The 17489-nt window shown below is 39.0% G+C and overlaps 2 protein-coding genes across 5 annotated transcripts in view; one reads left to right on the forward strand and one right to left on the reverse strand.

The window, feature by feature from the left end:
* Med12l (mediator complex subunit 12L) overlaps positions 1-17489 on the forward strand; it is a 292238-nt gene that overhangs the window by 210774 nt on the left and 63975 nt on the right. The window contains exons 17-20 of the mRNA XM_028763676.1: positions 9344-9491; positions 14142-14260; positions 14826-14969; positions 16533-16696. Of these exons, the coding sequence (XP_028619509.1) occupies positions 9344-9491; positions 14142-14260; positions 14826-14969; positions 16533-16696 (575 nt within the window). The remainder of the gene's footprint in view (positions 1-9343; positions 9492-14141; positions 14261-14825; positions 14970-16532; positions 16697-17489) is intronic.
* The window catches only part of P2ry12 (purinergic receptor P2Y12), a 53778-nt gene that overhangs the window by 2144 nt on the left and 34145 nt on the right, over positions 1-17489 (reverse strand). For 2 of the 4 annotated variants that reach the window (XM_028763660.1, XM_028763657.1), the window contains exon 2: positions 1725-1890. The gene's annotated coding sequence lies outside the window, so the exon portion shown is untranslated. Of the gene's footprint in view, positions 1-1724; positions 1891-2009; positions 2059-9107; positions 9428-17489 lie in introns of those variants that run through there. The other 2 variants (XM_028763659.1, XM_028763658.1) reach the window with 2 other exon arrangements.

A 17489-nucleotide genomic window follows, 5' to 3' on the forward strand; every position in this document is an offset into this window, starting at 1 on the left:
TGTGGGGGGGGCTGGGTCTTGGGGGAGGCCGGGGGGGCTGGCCGGGTGTGGGGGGGGGGTGGGGGGGGGGGGGGGGGGGGGGAGGGAGATAGATAGATCACATTTAGTCACAGGTCATTGGTTTGCTTGTTATCGTCATACATATATTTTAGAAGTACAGCTTTGCTTAAAACTTGAGTTTTCTTATCTTTACTGTGGCAGTTAGTAGGAATGAATAGACAGCTGAATCCCTGAATATTCCATCTATGCAACTATTCCATCTCTAGCAACTTAAAATGATGTGAAGAGCGTTGTGAGATGTCATGAGAGCCTTGTGCTTGTTTTGGTTGGAGGTTGTATTTCACAGCACTGTTGTCTTGGTGTCAGCCCTCCTGTGTTTATGTAGAAAAGCCTTGTGACAGGCTCTAGCCATGCTTTGTCTAGTTCCCCTGCATCTTTTTTTCTTTTTGTATGCCAAGTAGCCTTTGTGTCTGTTTACAGCTGCCTTTTCTTCTCTGCCCATATTCCTGGTTTCATTCTTTAATATCATTGATGAATTCAATAGAGAAGTGATTAATTATAAGTTAGAATTATAAATGGAAAAGTTCAAAGAAATTGGTATAAAATCACTGTTGGGAAATTTATTCATCAATTAAGTAGTAGATTGTAGAAAATAATAATCCAAATAAATTTCCCTGTGTGTTAGGAAATATCTCTGCCTGTGTTCAGCCATGCAATAAAATATTAGCCTCCCGGAGACTCATGGGCTTTTAGCCCATGTATTTGTCATTTTCGACTCGTTCATTATATTTGAAGTTTGTAATGTTTTTTGAATATCATTCAGTGTGAATCCTAAAATAGTAATAATGATGGTGATGATGCGGGCAACAGCTTCTGTACCTGTGATCATCATTTGACATTTCTCAAAGCAGCCAGAGCATCATTCCCAGATTTGTAGCATATTTAATGGTAGCTAAAACAAAACACCAGAAACTGGTCTGATCTCCTAGGTCATCACCCAGCAGACAGCTTAAGGAATGGGAGTAGTTGACTTGACTGTCTTGTATCTAACTTGAAATTTAAGATGAAATTTTTAAAATTTCCATCAAATAAATAAAACGATTTCTCATAAAATGGGATTCCTCATATCCAAATATACAGTTTTAAAACCCCATAGAACTCTCATGGAAGATTTAACATGATAAATAAAGATAGCAGATATTCCCTTCAAATGTCAATGGGATCCTTTAATTACTGAGAATGATACAGTTAAGAATACCACCAGAAGTATGAGCTGAGTTCTCAGCCTCTCATTCAACACCTCAGAGGGACTGAGTTCACCACAGTTCAACCCTCTTTGCAATAGTTAGTTCCTTTTATTTACTCATTCCTGGATAGTTCTGACCATTCTAACTTAAGAATGCTCATTGTGTAGAGTAGGCAAATCATTTAACAACTTTCTTGTCGTTGGGAATTTCCATTCCTTTTATCTATAGTTAATTCTCATTTTAGACTCAAAACATCAATATTTCTCCATGCTTAACATATTTTAATTGAAGAACTTAGTCTCCCACACTACTGAAACTTGTATCTTAGTTTAATTGATTTAATACCATTCCAAACATATGCTTCTGGTTTTAGTAATTGCTATAAAAGGCTTTCAATTTCAAGAACAATATATATTGATTTATATATCAATCAGAGTACAAGTAGATTTCTGTTAAATGTTAACATAACAACATTACCTGGATATTCTGTTGAATCTGAAGGAAATGAATGTCTCCGGTAATATTAGTTAGTAGAACTTTCAGACTGGCATCTGGTACTTTCCTCTCAGTGACTTGGTTTTGTTGCCAAAGCCCTCTGTGATAGAGAATCTGCTGAGATTTCAGCAGTGCAGTCTTGAGTGTTCTAGAGAGAGAGAAAGGGAGAGAGGAAGAAAGCACACCTTCCATGCAGGCTTGGAGCTGTGCAGACTCAGTGTCTGTCTGCGGAGAGGGGAGGAAAACACCCCCCCAGTAGAAGATTACCTTCTGTGAATATTCAGAGCTCTGCAGACTCCGAGTCTGTCTGGTGTTAGGACTTCTCCTTTTATTTCATGGAAAATAGTGAGGCAAAGACGGCTGAGAAGTCGTCTTTTAAAAAGCAATTTAAGATACTGTGGGTTTTTTTTTTTCCCAAACTTGAAATAGAATCAAGGTGGAGGGGTTTTTTTTGTTTGTGTTTGGCTATTTTGCATGCATATAAGTGATAAATCCAAGTTGAGAGGAAGTCTTCTAAATGTGTTCCAGGAGAAGGTTTCAGGCTCGCTTTCACAGATAACTGTTCACCTGAAAGCATACTGTGCTCAAAGTGGACGATGTGTCACTGTCTAACAAGTAATTGTATTATCTCAAAATATGTGCCCCCTTGGGGAGGGTAAGCCTTCGGCTTCTCGTTTTATCATAGTTCATAATGTCATTATTTGCAATCTGGGTTTGATTATCATCTTTGTGGGTAAAACAACATCATCCCATTATAAATTATTAGATTCCCAAATTACATTAGGAAGCAAAGCAACTGCATCCCCTGCCAGGCTGGTTGCATGAAACAGCCTTCATGGTTTGCCTGAACAGGGCATAGATAACAGAGTGTTTCTTTAGGATTGAATTTATGGGTAAAGGTAATACTGAATTAATCTTGGTAATACTACTATATGCAGTTTTTAACTTTTAAACGAAAAAGGCAAAAGACACACTTGGAGTGAAACTGTAGGATAAATTTATATTTGTATAAATATTTCTGGCCCCTGCGTTTGGAGGAAAAGCACATGCTTTTTGCACAAGCACAATATTTCCCACTGAAATGGCTGTTAGCAATAAAACCACTTGAGTAGGTGCTTCTACTAGGGACATATATCCCATTTATTCTGAATGCTGAGAGTGTTTACACTTGTTTAATGGATTTAGTGATGTATCATGGCAGCTCAGCATCAGTTGAAGAGATTTTTTAAAATGTACATTTAGGGGCCACTGCCTAGTTTCTGTGAACCAGAAACCCCTCATTTGTATTTAACCTTCCTTCCATGTGATGCTCAGGCATGATACAGAGGCGACCACTGGATAAAAGGACATTGGACTTTTATTGTCACTGAAATTTGAAGTCAAGCTATTGATCTCATTCACTTTATCAACATTCAGACACATACTGGCTGCAGTATTTCCATCACCTACAAAGAAGTATTGGTTTGATTTTAAACTTTTTGGAAATTTTATTTGGTTGTTCTTACCTTAGTGTATAAACAAAGCCAACTAAACTTCTCTTATTTGTTGGTTTGGATATCTGAAATACTTTTTTAAAAAATAATTTACATTTACTTCATGAACATTGTTTTTTTTTTCCCCTGCATGGATATTTGTGTGAAGGTGTCAGATACTGTGCAACTAAAGTATTCTAAAGGAACTTTATGCTTCAGAATAATAATTGGCAACATTTGATTTCTTATACTGCCATGAAACAACCCACTTTTATTTTATTAGTCAGTACTCATTTTATCATCAGGTTTTGAATGAAGGAAACTTAGTAGAACAGCTAGGTGAATTCCAAACCTAGACTGTCTGGTCCAGTGCCACCCTTGTCTCTGAGACCATCCCCATGCCATTTCTGTAGTCTCTTTCCTCTTCAGGGCCCAGGACTGAGGACTGAGGACTGAATGGCTTGTGAAGTGGCTGTACTCCATTTTGATCAAATAAGCACTATAATTGCCTTTATACCAAATTCTAAACTCTGGGATATTTATAGTATTTCTGAAATCTATGTTGAAACCAGTCTTGTTTGTTTGTTTGTTTTTTGGTTTTTTGAGACAGGGTTTCTCTGTGTAGCCCTGGCTGTCCTGGAACTCACTCTGTAGACCAGGCTGGCCTTGAACTCAGAAATCCGCCTGCCTCTGCCTCCCAAGTGCTGGGATTAAAGGCGTGCGCCACCAGCGCCCGGCTGAAACCAGTCTTCCTAAGGGGAATTATAGATTACTTCAGTGAATCAGTCTCCCACATTAAAAGAAAACCAATTCAAGATTTCTAAGTCTTTCTTATTGAGAATATATATAAATATAATTTCTAAAACATTTTCAGTAGGCATTTGAAGAATAAAAAGATCTTTTACTGAAGCCAGCTTCATCTTTCCTGAGAATTGAGGTGACAGCCACAAACACCTCTCTCTGAACTTCTCACATTTTCTCCTTGGGGACAATTGCCAATTTCCCCTTTGACCACCATGAAAGTGACTAAAAGTATTAGATAGACTGTAACTCATCCTAAAACTCTATTATCATACAGCATAATTAGCTGGGCACACCCTCCTCCCCCCATAAGTAAGCACCGCCATCACATACGGTTTATAATCATATTATTGTGAAATGAAATTTAATTTGATTATTTTCTAGCCAAGATAATTTGGAAAATTCAAGCAGAACTTTTATTTCAAATGGTTAATTATTTTGCCAACTCCATTGAAGATAGACAGTACTTTATGTTCATCTGAAACATATTTAGCTCATATAGCATTACTCTAAGCCGAAGAGGCCTTTCTTTGAAGTATATGTGGTCCTTGTACGAGCAGGAGAATGAAGATGTAATTACACATTTGATTATCAGTTGGGATCTTCCAATTCTCATGACTTTCTCATTTTTATATCAGTATTTTTTATTGAGGACATATATTGGTGTAGCTTAGCTTTATTGGTCATAGTAATTTAGGTCATATGAACATTAGCTTTCAAAAATAAGCCGTCTTGGCATTGGGAATATTTAGAAAGAAAAAGGCTGTGTCTTATAATTCAAACATCTATCAACATTGTCTTTGCTTGAAAGAATAGAAACAGTGTATTGTAGACTCTGTGCTATTGAAAAGCAGATATTTCCTTCAAAAATATGTCATCTGTTTTCCTGATTTATAAAGAAAGGGTACTACCATTTAGGAACAGTTACCAGTAAAAAGAAGCTGACAGTTATTTTGTCTGAGTGACACAGCCTTTCTCCTTGTGAATGCTCGTTCGCTCTTCTAGCATAAGGTTAACTATGGGTAAAACATTTGCCTGAGTTATTTCTTAAACAAAATAATGTGGTTATCATGAGATTCAGCTGAAGGAGGTCATATTCAAAGGCAAATTTTTCATAACTTGTTTTAATAATTTATACTTGAAATGGTTAGGGTTTTTTGTTCATTCATTCATGTATATAATGTATACATTATTTATGTGGCACAAGGAATTAGACCCATATTCTTCCAGATGCTTGAAAAATGCTCTAACGCTGCACTTTACTCTCTGTCCCTAATTCTTTATTCTTATTATTTAGAGTTTACTGCTTTCCTAGCAGTGAGGTGAGGCATTATGTTCCATTTACTATGGTGCATGGTGAGCTCCCACTTAAATATTCAAAAATACAAACTTAAGGTATGACTTCTATGTATTGTTTTATGAGGATAATTGCATTAACTCATCTGTTTATTCTAAGTGTTCCAGAGAAAGGAACATATTCAGAATATTTTCAAAGACTCATCCTTAACTATTAGCTAATTCTAATATTCTGTGCTTATCGAATCACTATATAAATACCAGGAAGTAGGGCCAGGGGAAGAGCACATCTTTCTGATGGCCTCATCTCTGTTGTCACACAATGTGAAACACACACATCACAAACACACACATTTTGGTCATTATTCTCGACATTTATTTTAAAGATATCAACATGACTTAGGGAAGACCTTAATTTGGCCAACTCCATTATTTCCTCCTAAGGATGTCTCTCTGAGAAGACACTTTAAGACTTTCCGTGGTGGGTAAGAGTGCTTTGGTTTTCAAGGTTCAGTCTTCTAGCTTCATAGTCAGATAGATCCCTGTGAGCATGATGTAATGCCTGGAGAAAGGAGTGATTGATCTGGAGGATGTACTTTTCAAAACTCAGTTTACGGGGACATGACCTGATCAAGTCTCAACATTTATCTTAAAAATAAAGACTTGGACTTCTGTAGAGGGTTAATTGGTTCTCTTCTGCCCAGTGAATATACCCTTCTGGGAATAGATACTACGATAATTTTTGGTTCTGGTCTCAGATCATTAATGTTACTCAGAGAATGCAGTATGGGGATGCTAAGTTAAAAGAGTAGAAATCCACTGTCATATTTGCAAGTATTTAATACATAATTGTAAGTTGAGTTGCTTTTTATCTGATCAATTCACTGTTTGAATTGTACAGTTTTCTATTTACACAAAAAAATAGACATAAATGAATCATTTCACCTGTTGGGAACTTCAAAATGTTTCCCCCTTGCTGTTGGAAAGCCAATAATTGTTACTACTCTTTTCCTGATATTAACTTAAGTCAGTATGGTCTTCTCCCTGGCAAATCCTTCCCATCTCATCTCAGGCTGCTTTGGAGTGACTCTATTTCATCTCTTTCCATCAGGGCTGTGCTTCCTGGCTCAGTGGCCCAAGCACATCAGTAGGCTGATTGGAATTTGAAATTTCTCACCTCTTCATCTCCATACTTATAGTTTTCTTAATCCCCCCCCTGCCCTATTAATCTAGACAATGCCCCATTGTGTCTCCCCTCTCACCAGTTATCTGCCCTGCAAATGTGATGTCCTCTATGGAGGCTTCTTTATTTGTGTCATAACATTGAACCTAGAGTTTACTGCTTATTACTGAAATCATTTTTCTCTTTTCCCTGAACTTGTTGTTCACGCTCAGCTTCTAGTAAACTCGAGTCACTTGTCTGCCACCCCCTGTACTTCTCTCCTGTCATCTCCGCTCTTACTTCACCCCATCACTTCCTGCTGTGCTATCTTCACAGCTAGTCTGGAGAAACCCCTCTTTTGTGATATTCACTTTTCTTTTTATGAAAACAAACAAATCAAAAGAGAAAACACAAACAAAAACCAAAGTCACCACATCTAAACTGATTCCTTACCTCTGTTTGCTCCCTATTGGATCGTTGGCTGATGGTCCTATTGCTGTGTCTGCCAGCCTGATTTCTAGGCCTTGCATGGTTAGAGTATCTTAGTAAATGAAGAAGCACACGGAAGCATCATTTAATGGCTTGCTCATATTCCCCACCACCTCAGGTACCTATCTACTGTTCTTGTAGGATGTGGAGGGTTTGGAACTCAGTGCTCCATTACTGCCTCTCTTCTGACCTGAATTAGTTCCACATCACACCAAATACATATTAACTATACATTTTCATGTTTTTTTTTCTACAACAACTTTTTCAAAGTGGTTCAATGAAATCCAGAGAGATACATGTTCATTCATTGGACCCTGCTGTCTGACCCTTTTCTCCTCCAAGTGCCTCTGAAATTCTGCTTTCTGTTCCTCGTCCCCACAACTAAGACTTAGCTCACCACACAGATATGAGCTGTCTATCTGTCCCTCACTTCTTCAGCCTTCTTAGGACTTTGGCAGCCTAGTTATTTTCTACAAAGCAATGATTTTTGTCTTCTTTTTTTTCCCTTCTGTCTTTTGTCCATGAGTTTGTTCCTTATTCTACTGGCTTCCTTTGTGCTTGGTGTGCTTACGAACTTGGTCCTTACAAAAGAGAGTAATAGAAGACTCAGGGAGACGGCCGTCTATGCCTGCCCTCCCTCCCCCGATAACCTAGGAAATCAATGAATTATGTCTGATGAAAGCTGCAAACTCTTCTTCCTCTTCCTAGTCCCCACATGCTGTGGCCATTGATAAGGTTATAACATGGCACCTGTGGACAGATGTCAGCCATAGAAATTATGAATCTTAGATGGCAGGAAGGGCGTAAGCAGGTGTATGGAAGGTGTTAGTTTATGCACAACAGTGTGGACTCAGGATGTGTGTGGAAGAGTGGGAGTCTAGAATATGAGGAGTGAGTACCCTGTATGTACACAGTACATGCGTGTATTGTTATGTCTTGTTTCTTCTCACAAATCCTTAAATGGAAGGTGGCATCACACTATTTTAAGAAGAGGAATCTGAGACAAGGAACAAGGCTTATTAACCAGGATTATGGAGTTGTTGAGTGTCATGACTAAGATAAGTTACAAAACTCTCTCTACCCTAAGCATAGTGCACTATGGGGCTGGGGCTGTCTTGACTTGTTATTGGTGTGTGGATCTTTTATCTCTCACCATCCCTGTTTGGGTTTCTGTGGGCCTCTGTAGACACTTGGAACGTTAAAGAATTAGCAGGGGGCATAGAGAGGTTAAGTCACCAGGATATGCAAATATGTATATTATTTCTAGCACTGTCTTAAAAAATGAAACAAGTGTAACTGAATTGGGGCCTTGAAGGGAAGTGTGTACTTGAAAGGAAAAAAACCCTGACAGACTTGGAGAGTGAACATGGTGCTTACTGAGCTGCAGAAGCATGGTGCTTGTTACGAGTTACTATGAGTATCACTGTGGCTCCTCCACTTCTGAAGGGTTCATTCACTGCTGGAGCCATCACTAATGATGAACATACGCAATCCATTTCCCCTGGGAGGAGTTCTTTAGGATAAAAGGTGATGCTCTTTAGAGGGTGTTATACAAAGAGCAAAAAAGGGGAGGGGTACACTGGAAGACCCAACTGAAAAATAGATAACTTTGCTCAAAAAAATGGAAAACAAAAGATGTCAGGGAGAAATTAGCATTGAAAGATTTAAGCCAGTCCTAAGAGTGAGGATGTGCCTTGGACACTTATATTTGGCTAAAGGTAAAGTGAGCTCTGTGTTGGATTCCTGTTCATTACTCAGGTAATTTATTTTCACACAAGGAAAAAAGTAGTGCTTGGATTTCCAGTGATCAGGGGTCTAAAACATAGCGTGGTCATCTCTGACTCTGAAGTCCTAGCCACTTAGCTCATGCCTGATGATCCCAACACTTGCTTTTTGTCATCTGGAAATAAATACTAATATATCTTATACAGTCATGTTGAAGTAAGTGTCATACAGTTTTTCTGAAGGTGCTTGAAGGTCCTAGCTAGATATTTTTTTCTAAATATAAAGCACACACCATTGCTATATGTCTAAGACCAAGCTCACTAAGGAAATGACATTTTTCTTAAGGACATAGTATTATCGTCTTATGCCATGGTCAAATTTAGACAACAACAAAAAAATCTTTGAACAGCCAGAACTTACTCTGTTGGGTACGCCCACATCAAATGCTTCAGGTCGGCTGGCACGTTATTATTTTTACTTTAGCATGTTCCAAACCGGAAAGACAGGGGTGGTGGTGCCGGTGGAGGTGAGTTGCCGAGCAGGTAGATACCACCCCCGCAAGCAGACATGGAGAGGCTGTAATTAGTGTGTCTCAGGAGTAGAAAATTTACCCCCAGCCCTGCAAACTGGCTTCAGAGGCTATTGCTGTTTTTCAGGATGAATCATCAAGTCATGAATGTAACCAGCGGACAATCCTTCTCTATGGAGTCGGAAAAGAGCGTGACGAAGCCAGGCATCAGCTGAAGAAGATTACCAAAGATATCCTCAAAATCCTGAACAAGAAGAGCACCACAGAATCAGGGGGTAAGGAGCCTCCGTGCCCTGGCTCCCATTGTGTTTGTCTGTGCTCCCTGCTCTCCCTGGCCTTATCAGAGTGCTCCATGTCACTGTCCCCAGTGCTTCCTCTCTTGAATGACTGTCACTAAAATATGAATAGGCACATTTACATTCTAAGGCCTTGTGTTCATTACTGGCAGCATTCGTGTTAATTAACTACCATCTGTAGGGAGACACAGGTAAGATTTGTACTTTGTCATGCGTGCACCAAGTTTTCTATGGTCATCGCTGCGGGTGGTATTCTGAGTCATGAGGCGGAACACTGCCTGCAAACAGCCAGTTTACCTTTCCTCTGCATCATTTGCTTTTCCTCTGTCCTCTGATACTTCACATGAGCGGCAAATCGTGATATAGATCCGATTCCACATTATCCAGAGGGTAATTGCCATTGTAGCCACGGCTCAGTCTCTCACCACATAATTCCAGGGGAAGGAGGTGATTTGATTGACGTGAAATTTTCTTTCCCTGTTATTTTCACATATTTTTTTCAGAGCTTGGCCCTTGTATTGTGTCATTGCATTACATAATTGGAGTCCTATAATTATCTACTTCATATTTGCCTAATTACTCTCTTTATGGTTTACGTCATTTCATAGTCAAGGTTTAAAACACAGCATCGTTTTCTACCTTAGCACCACCGGTGCTGGTTCTCATTCTAACTCATCAGTCACGTGAAGGAGGGAAGAGTTGCCTTTGCCCTGAATGAACAGCTGGTTTTCCTGCTTGAGTAGAAACTCCCCAGGAGCCTTTCCATTTTTTTTTTTTTATGACTTTTATAGGATGCGTTACTAGGGCTTGCTTGTGTATACTGGATTTTCTCTAAAAGTGGAAACAGTTGAATTTTTTTTCTGCCGTCAGCATGGGTAAAACCTGCCTGAGCACAACAGAAGGGCTGCTGCCTGTGTTTCGGCCTGTTTTTCTGGAGCTCCAATGTCTGCCGGATGGGCTTTTGAGAACACAGTGGGGAAGTTGCCCTCATGTGATCTCCGTCCCTGGCTCCCTTCCCTTGCCTGTTAGGGCCTTCAAATACACCAGCACCATGAGAAACAACCAAGAGCCAAGAAAGGGAAACGAAACTGTCTTTTGTTGGCCTCTTCTTGTTGAGCTTGAAAAAGAAACTGCTCTGTCTAAGAAAACTCTCATTGTGCTGTTTTTCTCTCACAGAGAAAACAGGAAATGAGTTGTGATAGAAGACTGAATATGGAAGGCTCATTAAGTAGCTAGCCAAGGGCATTTTGAAGCAGCTTTCAGCAGAGTTGGAATTCGGGTGGGAGGTGCTGATGCCAATAAGAGGCACAGTCACGCTTAATTTATCTAAATTAGTGTAGAGGGCCTTTGCAGATTTCTGAAATTTATGGTGGAGAAAGACCAAAGGAAGTTGGAAGGGGAAAGAAGCAGTCTTCCTGTCAAGCTTCCTTCCTTTCTTCACAATTTTGCTTTAATGCCAGACTAGTCTGTCTTGTCTTTTCGCCAACCCCTTAAGTGTCTATTTTTCCATATGGACTGCAAAAGAGACGTTCACTGTTCAGGGTTTCAAAGTGTCAGTCACATAAACACCATTTCAAACTGATGTCTTCCTCGATTTAACTTCAGCTACAGGGTTCAGCCACTTGGTAAACAGTGTTCATTTTAAGTTATTATTTAAGACTTTGTTTATATACAAGAAGTTAGCCAACTATACTTGAGGCTAAAGGAAACTTGTTCACACACACACACACACACACACCTTACTTTACTTAGCAGTGTGAAGATTGGAAAAGAAAAGAAAGAAAGCAATCCCTTGGACTAGCATATAGTTTGTTGTTGGGAAAACAAAGATTAGATCTTTGAAGAACACTTGAAGACACTTCCGGAACCAGCCAGTCTTCCCTTTGGGGATTGGTAACCCGAAGTCTGCTGCTATTATGTTTTGTCTCTTTTAGATAGGGTCTTCTGTATTCCTGGCAGGCTGGAATTTGGGGAATTGGCCTGAATGTTTCTTCCTCCTGCTTCTGCCTCCCATGTGCTAGGATTATGGGCTCACACCATTATGCCTGTGTATGCACTACTAGGGGTTGAACTCAGGCCCGTGTGTGTGCTAAGCAATCAGTCAGCTGACTGAGCTACTTCTGCTCCACTAACTTAAAGCTTAAACAATATGTCCAGTTAAATTTCATGTCAACTTTGCAATAACATTGTCTAAAAGGTCAACACTTTCAGAATTTAAAGGCTAAAAATTGTAATGTAAAACTTAAGGTTTGGAAGAGCAATGATGCATGCCAGGAAAACAAGAAAATAGGCAAAAAAAAAAAAAAAACCAAAAAAACAAAAACCAAAACCAAAAACAAAAACCCTGTTTATATTCAGTGCATTGCTACTCATGCAAATGGCATTAAAATTGTTCATTTCAAACCTCCACTAAATATCAGTATTTTTTTTTTTCTAGATTACAAGACTCAGTTAGAAAATCTTTTCAGTTAAGCTTTTACGACCTTACATGTGTCAGTAATGGAACCTCTTTGCCCAATTGGGCAAAGAGAAATGCACTTGGGAGTTCTGAGCTAGGCCTACTTCCTCAAGTCTTCTTCTGTGTTTGTTTTGATCCAAGTGAGGCTAAGTTAATGATTAATGCACACAAGACAATAGGTCCGACCCTTTCAGTCTTGGAGCAGTGATAGTAGGGAAATGAAAACTAAATCAAAACTTATCAAATCAAATATATTTATAATACACGAAAGAGCAGTGAGAGAGAAGACCTTATCCCACGTTTAACTTGTGCTTGTGAGAACAGATACTGAAAGACAAGTCTAATTAATTTTCCAGTTCTTGTTTGTATCATCATTGGTCTAATTTGACAGAAGTGAACCTTTGTCAGGTGTTTTACCAGCACTTCCTTTATGGATGTGAGCATGGATGGTGAGTGTGAGTGTCAGAAAACAAATTCAAGCATCATTCTTCTGGGATCCTCCACTGTGTTGTTTGTTTCTTGAAACATGGTCTTTTACTGGCTTGTAACTGAGTGAGGTTGTATGAGTTGTCCCAGCTCTGCCTCCCCGAGAGGCTGTGATCGCAGGCAGGTGTCACCAGTCCTAGCATTTTTTTTTTTTAACATGGGTTCTGGAATCTGCACTCAGAGCCTCATGCTTACAGGGTAAGCCGTTTGCTAATTATGCTATCTCCCCTGCCCAATGCCAGCTCATCTTACTACTTGGTTTATTCTGGTATCACTATCTGTTGTACCAAGCTGCAAGATGAGAACTCACTTTGATTTTGTATCTGACCGACTGTTCAAAGGGAGGCCCATTTTTGATGTGGAGGAGTTTAGAGTCTTGCCTACTTCTTATGCCTTCATTTGAGAAATCAGAAACATTTGTTTTTTGAACTAACAGTTCCCACATGAAACTGAGTTGCAGCACTCCCTCTAACCAGCTAGCACATAGGGCTGTAGAAGTCCTGGAATCCAACCATTACTTTTCATTTTTAAATTTGTCTTTGTATATGCATAGATACATCCTTTTTCTAGAGACTTTAATTTTACTCTTAGTTGTTAAGAAAGCCAGAGTTCCCCAAATAACCCAAATTGTAAATAAATATGCATATATTTAACTGGTCTATAAAAATACAGAGGTGAGTCTAAAAGTTAGTGGAATGGCTCAGAAGGCAAAGGGACTTGCCACTAAGCCTTAACACCTGAATTTGATTTCTGGAGGAGAGAATGCCCTTAAATTTTTCTTTGGCTTCCCCAAATGTTCCATGGTGAATGCACATGAACACAAAATAAATACATGACCCATATTTTTAAAAAGCCTATAATATGTCCTGTTTAGTCACCAGTGGGCCTTGGTGTTCCCCACCCCACCATGATGATTCATTGATGCATTTTTAAAGTCACTTAATGATGAATGCTTACAAAGTCACTTTATGATAGCCAGAATCAAATCATTATTTGCAAGAATTAATAAATAGTGGCATATAATCACACATTGAAATAACATATGTGAGAATTATTAACATTTAGTACACATTAAAATTACCTTAATAGTGAGTCAATCTTAAAACATAATGTTGAGTGAAAGTTTCCACCCACCCAAGATGGAAGCTGTCCAAACCTTTGTCCCCTTGGAGAGGGAGAGGAGATTAGTGTCAGATAGGTGGTATTATTGAGGTATTATTTCATGATTTGGATCCCATTCTGTTTGTGAAAATGCATAGAGTATGTATTGCTTTCATTTATCTATGCCATACTTCAGTAAAAATTACCCATAAAAAGCTGGGGCGGGGAGGTAACTCAGTAATGTTCCAGGATCCACATAAAAATAGCTGGGTGTGATGGAGCATGGTTGTAATCTTATTGCTGTGTAGGTGTGGATATAGGCAGACCCCTTGTGTTCCTTAGACAGCCAGGCTAGCTTACTTGGTGAGTTTTGGCCAGTAAGAGACCATCTTAGAGTACAATCAGAGAAGGTAAACTCCAATGGTGATAGCACTTGAAGGATGACACCAGATGTTTTCCTCTGGCCTCCATACATACGTGTGCAAACAAGTGAGCATGTACACACATACACACATCAAAACAAATCTTTAAAAGTATGAAGAGATTGATTTAAATGGAAAGTAACACAGCTCATGTTTCTTTAGTTGGAGATGAAGGACAGAAAGCCAGGAAGAACAAGCAGGAGGTTTATCCAAGCCCGGAAAATGTGTTCATGAAACTCCAGCTCCTCTCCTACTTTGATCAACATCAAGTGACATCTCAGGTATCCATTCAGGGCTGTTTGTCACGCTTGCAGTATTCCCACTTCCTTAAGAGCTCAAGTAGTGTACTTCCAGCCCAAATTTTTATAAATGACCCTTATAGACTTGGAAGCATATCAAGCTTCATTTGTGAGTGTTAGGTGTTTCCTTCAATACCTGTTTTTATTCAAGTATTTTTGCTCTACAATAGTTAGCAATACATAAAGGTAATTCCTAATGTACTTATTATATGACATGCTGACCCAGCATCACTATTGGTGAAGGAGAAACCGTTTGATGGTTTAATTAAAATACTGTGAAATTGAGAGGAAATCAATTGTTATTCAGTTAATATATCTCAGATGATTAACACTTTTGGGTGTTTTTCCTCTGGGGTCACCAGTATGTAGATTAAATTGAAATTTTCAAAAGATGATCATAAGAACACTGATTTGTATATGTTTTGACTTCTAAATAGAATCACATGACTCCATATGTGTTGCTGTAAAAAAGATCAATGTAATATATCTAACTGAAGCACCGCCCGGACTACTGGTTGTGTGATTTTCCTTGCTTTTGTTTGAGCAGATCTCTAACAATGTGCTGGAACAAATCACAAGCTTTGCGTCTGGAACATCCTATCACCTCCCTTTGGCTCACCATATTCAGCTCATCTTTGATCTCATGGAGCCAGCGCTGAACATCAATGGGCTAATTGACTTTGCCATACAGGTGTCAAAGAGACTATACTGTGCCTTCCTTTCTCACATTTAAGAAAGCGAACCAGCCAGACACTAGAGATTTATCTTGTTCCCTTAGAATTTCTATTTGTTGATTTAAAAACCAGGCTATCACTATATTGTTGAGCTGGTCTGAACCTTCCATCTGAAGTGACCTCCCTACTCAGCCCCTGAGTACCTAAGGCTACACAAGCTTGTGACCTGGCTTATGTTTATATAAAAAAAAATTATTTAGATTTTTATTTCATTTTATGTGCATGAGTGTCTTGCCTGCAGATGTGCACTATGTGTGTGTCTGGTGCCTGCAGAGTTTAAAAGAGGGCATTGGCTCTCTTGGAAGTGGAGTTATGGATGCTTATGAGACACCATGAGGGTGGTGGGTACTGAGCATGGGCCCTCTGAAAGAGCAGCTAGTGCCGTTTAACTACTGAGTCAGCTCTCAAGCCCCTTATTTTTTAACTTGCATAAATGTGCAAAATGTAGTTTTATGGGATACCATATGATGCCTCAAAACATGTATATGTTATGTATATTCTCATAGCAAGTGACACATACCTATGTCCTCAAACCTCATTTCTTGATGGTAGAAACTGTCAGAGTCCTTTCCTCTAATTTTACCAGGTACAATGCGTGCTGTTACCTGTAACCACCCTGCCATATTACACAGCACATGAGAATATCTTTCTCCTATTCAGTTGAGCTTAGTCCCCACTGATTAACATTTCCCTAATCACGTCTCTGCCCCAACTCTCTTTGGCCTCTTGGAACTTCGTGCCTTTGAGCATGTGCCAGTTCCATCACATTCAACCTATTTTAAGGACCTACCATATTTTAAAGTGTTTGAGACATTTTGAATTAATAGTTTTCCGATTAAGGTAAAATTGATGCTAATATAACACGTCTTATTTAAAACTATATATACTTAAAGGATTTTTTTATTGTTTGTTGTTGTTTTGTTTTTTGATACCTGATTATTTTGCTTGGGGGATAATGAAGTGTACTATATTCTCTGTAGTAGACTTAATCAGTGAAGAGCATAAGTGACTTCTAAAATACTCCTTATAGCTTTACTCGTCCCGCTGTAGTCACACACGTTTTAGTTCATTTATTCCATGTTAATGAAAAGACATTACGCTTGACTTTTTTCTATAGTTGCTCCAAGCTTTATAATTAAGAAAGTAGTTATTATAGTTATTGATTGTGTTGCATTCAAAGGAAAGAAAAAAAAGGAAACACAACAACCAAAAGGAAAGAGAAAAAGAAAAAAGAAAAGAAAGAAAAAGAGATAAAGAATGGGGTTGTTTTTTTTTTAAAGCCTAATCCAGGGCCTTGGGGTATCAGAAAGTTTTGGTAACTGTTTCAGCACTGATTACATCCTGGTTGTGTACATGCTGGTGTCTAGACAGAAAAACATTTGTTAAAATTGGCAAAGGCTTAAAAGTAACCGACAGCAAAAGCTAGTGTGCTGTCTGATGCCATAGCATATGGGGTATGTGCCCTAATGGTTCACTGACCAGTTTTTCTGTTTGTTCCCCTCCCCCTGCTTCTGCTGCAGTTGCTGAATGAACTGAGTGTGGTGGAAGCGGAGCTGCTCTTGAAGTCTTCTAGTCTGGCAGGAAGTTACACTACTGGACTGTGTGTCTGCATCGTAGCCGTTCTCAGGCGGTACCATAGTTGCCTGATCCTAAATCCTGATCAGACAGCCCAGGTGTTTGAAGGGTGGGTATATAAGTAGCGTTGCCTTTTTTTTTTCCTAATCCTAAAAGGTAGGATTCATGGTGAAATACAGTGCATTTAAAGTATTTTTGTTTTGACTATTGGTTCAAAGTTGTTTTGATGCCATTTAATTTGAAATTTTAGATGTCTTAGTAAATATTCAATGAAAACATACCTAAAATAATTTTCCCAAAACTATTCCTTCCTCTCCATCTCCAGGTCATGCACAGCTCTCTCTCATTATGCCGCCCAACAACTTACTGCTAGCAGTAAGTCACTGGGCATCTATTTTCAGTGTACATTGGAAAAAAAACAGACACTAAATAATCCTTGCAACACATTTGCACTGCAGAAACTTGGCCGTATTCTTTCTGATTAATGAAAGCTGTCTGTCTGTGTGTCTAATAGACAAAGGCTCATTCTGCTGTTGTTCATGAAGTCACGCTAAGGAACTGACCAGTGTATCTGTCTGCTAGAGACTGTGTTTAAATAGAAGTGCAGGGAGCTCTGTGGAAGCATCCTGTTTGCTCCCCACCTGCTCTTCTAGGGCCTTTTATAAAAAAAGAAAACCCATTCTTTATTCTCCTGTCTCATCACTTGTTTTCTGGTTTGTTCCCTCCCCTTCTGTATCTTAACAGACACATTTAATTTATAAACTGTATTTCTCTAGCGGCATCAGTTTTGCAGAGGCTTTTCTTTGATTTACATGTATATCTAGTTTAAGAAGTAGAATATTACAAACCTCAAAAGCTTTCAAGTGTAAGGAGATGTGTATTTATGTGAGGCCTCACTCTTT

The sequence above is a fragment of the Grammomys surdaster genome, unplaced genomic scaffold (assembly GCF_004785775.1).
Source record: "Grammomys surdaster isolate TR1022 unplaced genomic scaffold, NIH_TR_1.0 139, whole genome shotgun sequence".
In the NCBI taxonomy this organism is placed as follows: domain Eukaryota; kingdom Metazoa; phylum Chordata; class Mammalia; order Rodentia; family Muridae; genus Grammomys; species Grammomys surdaster.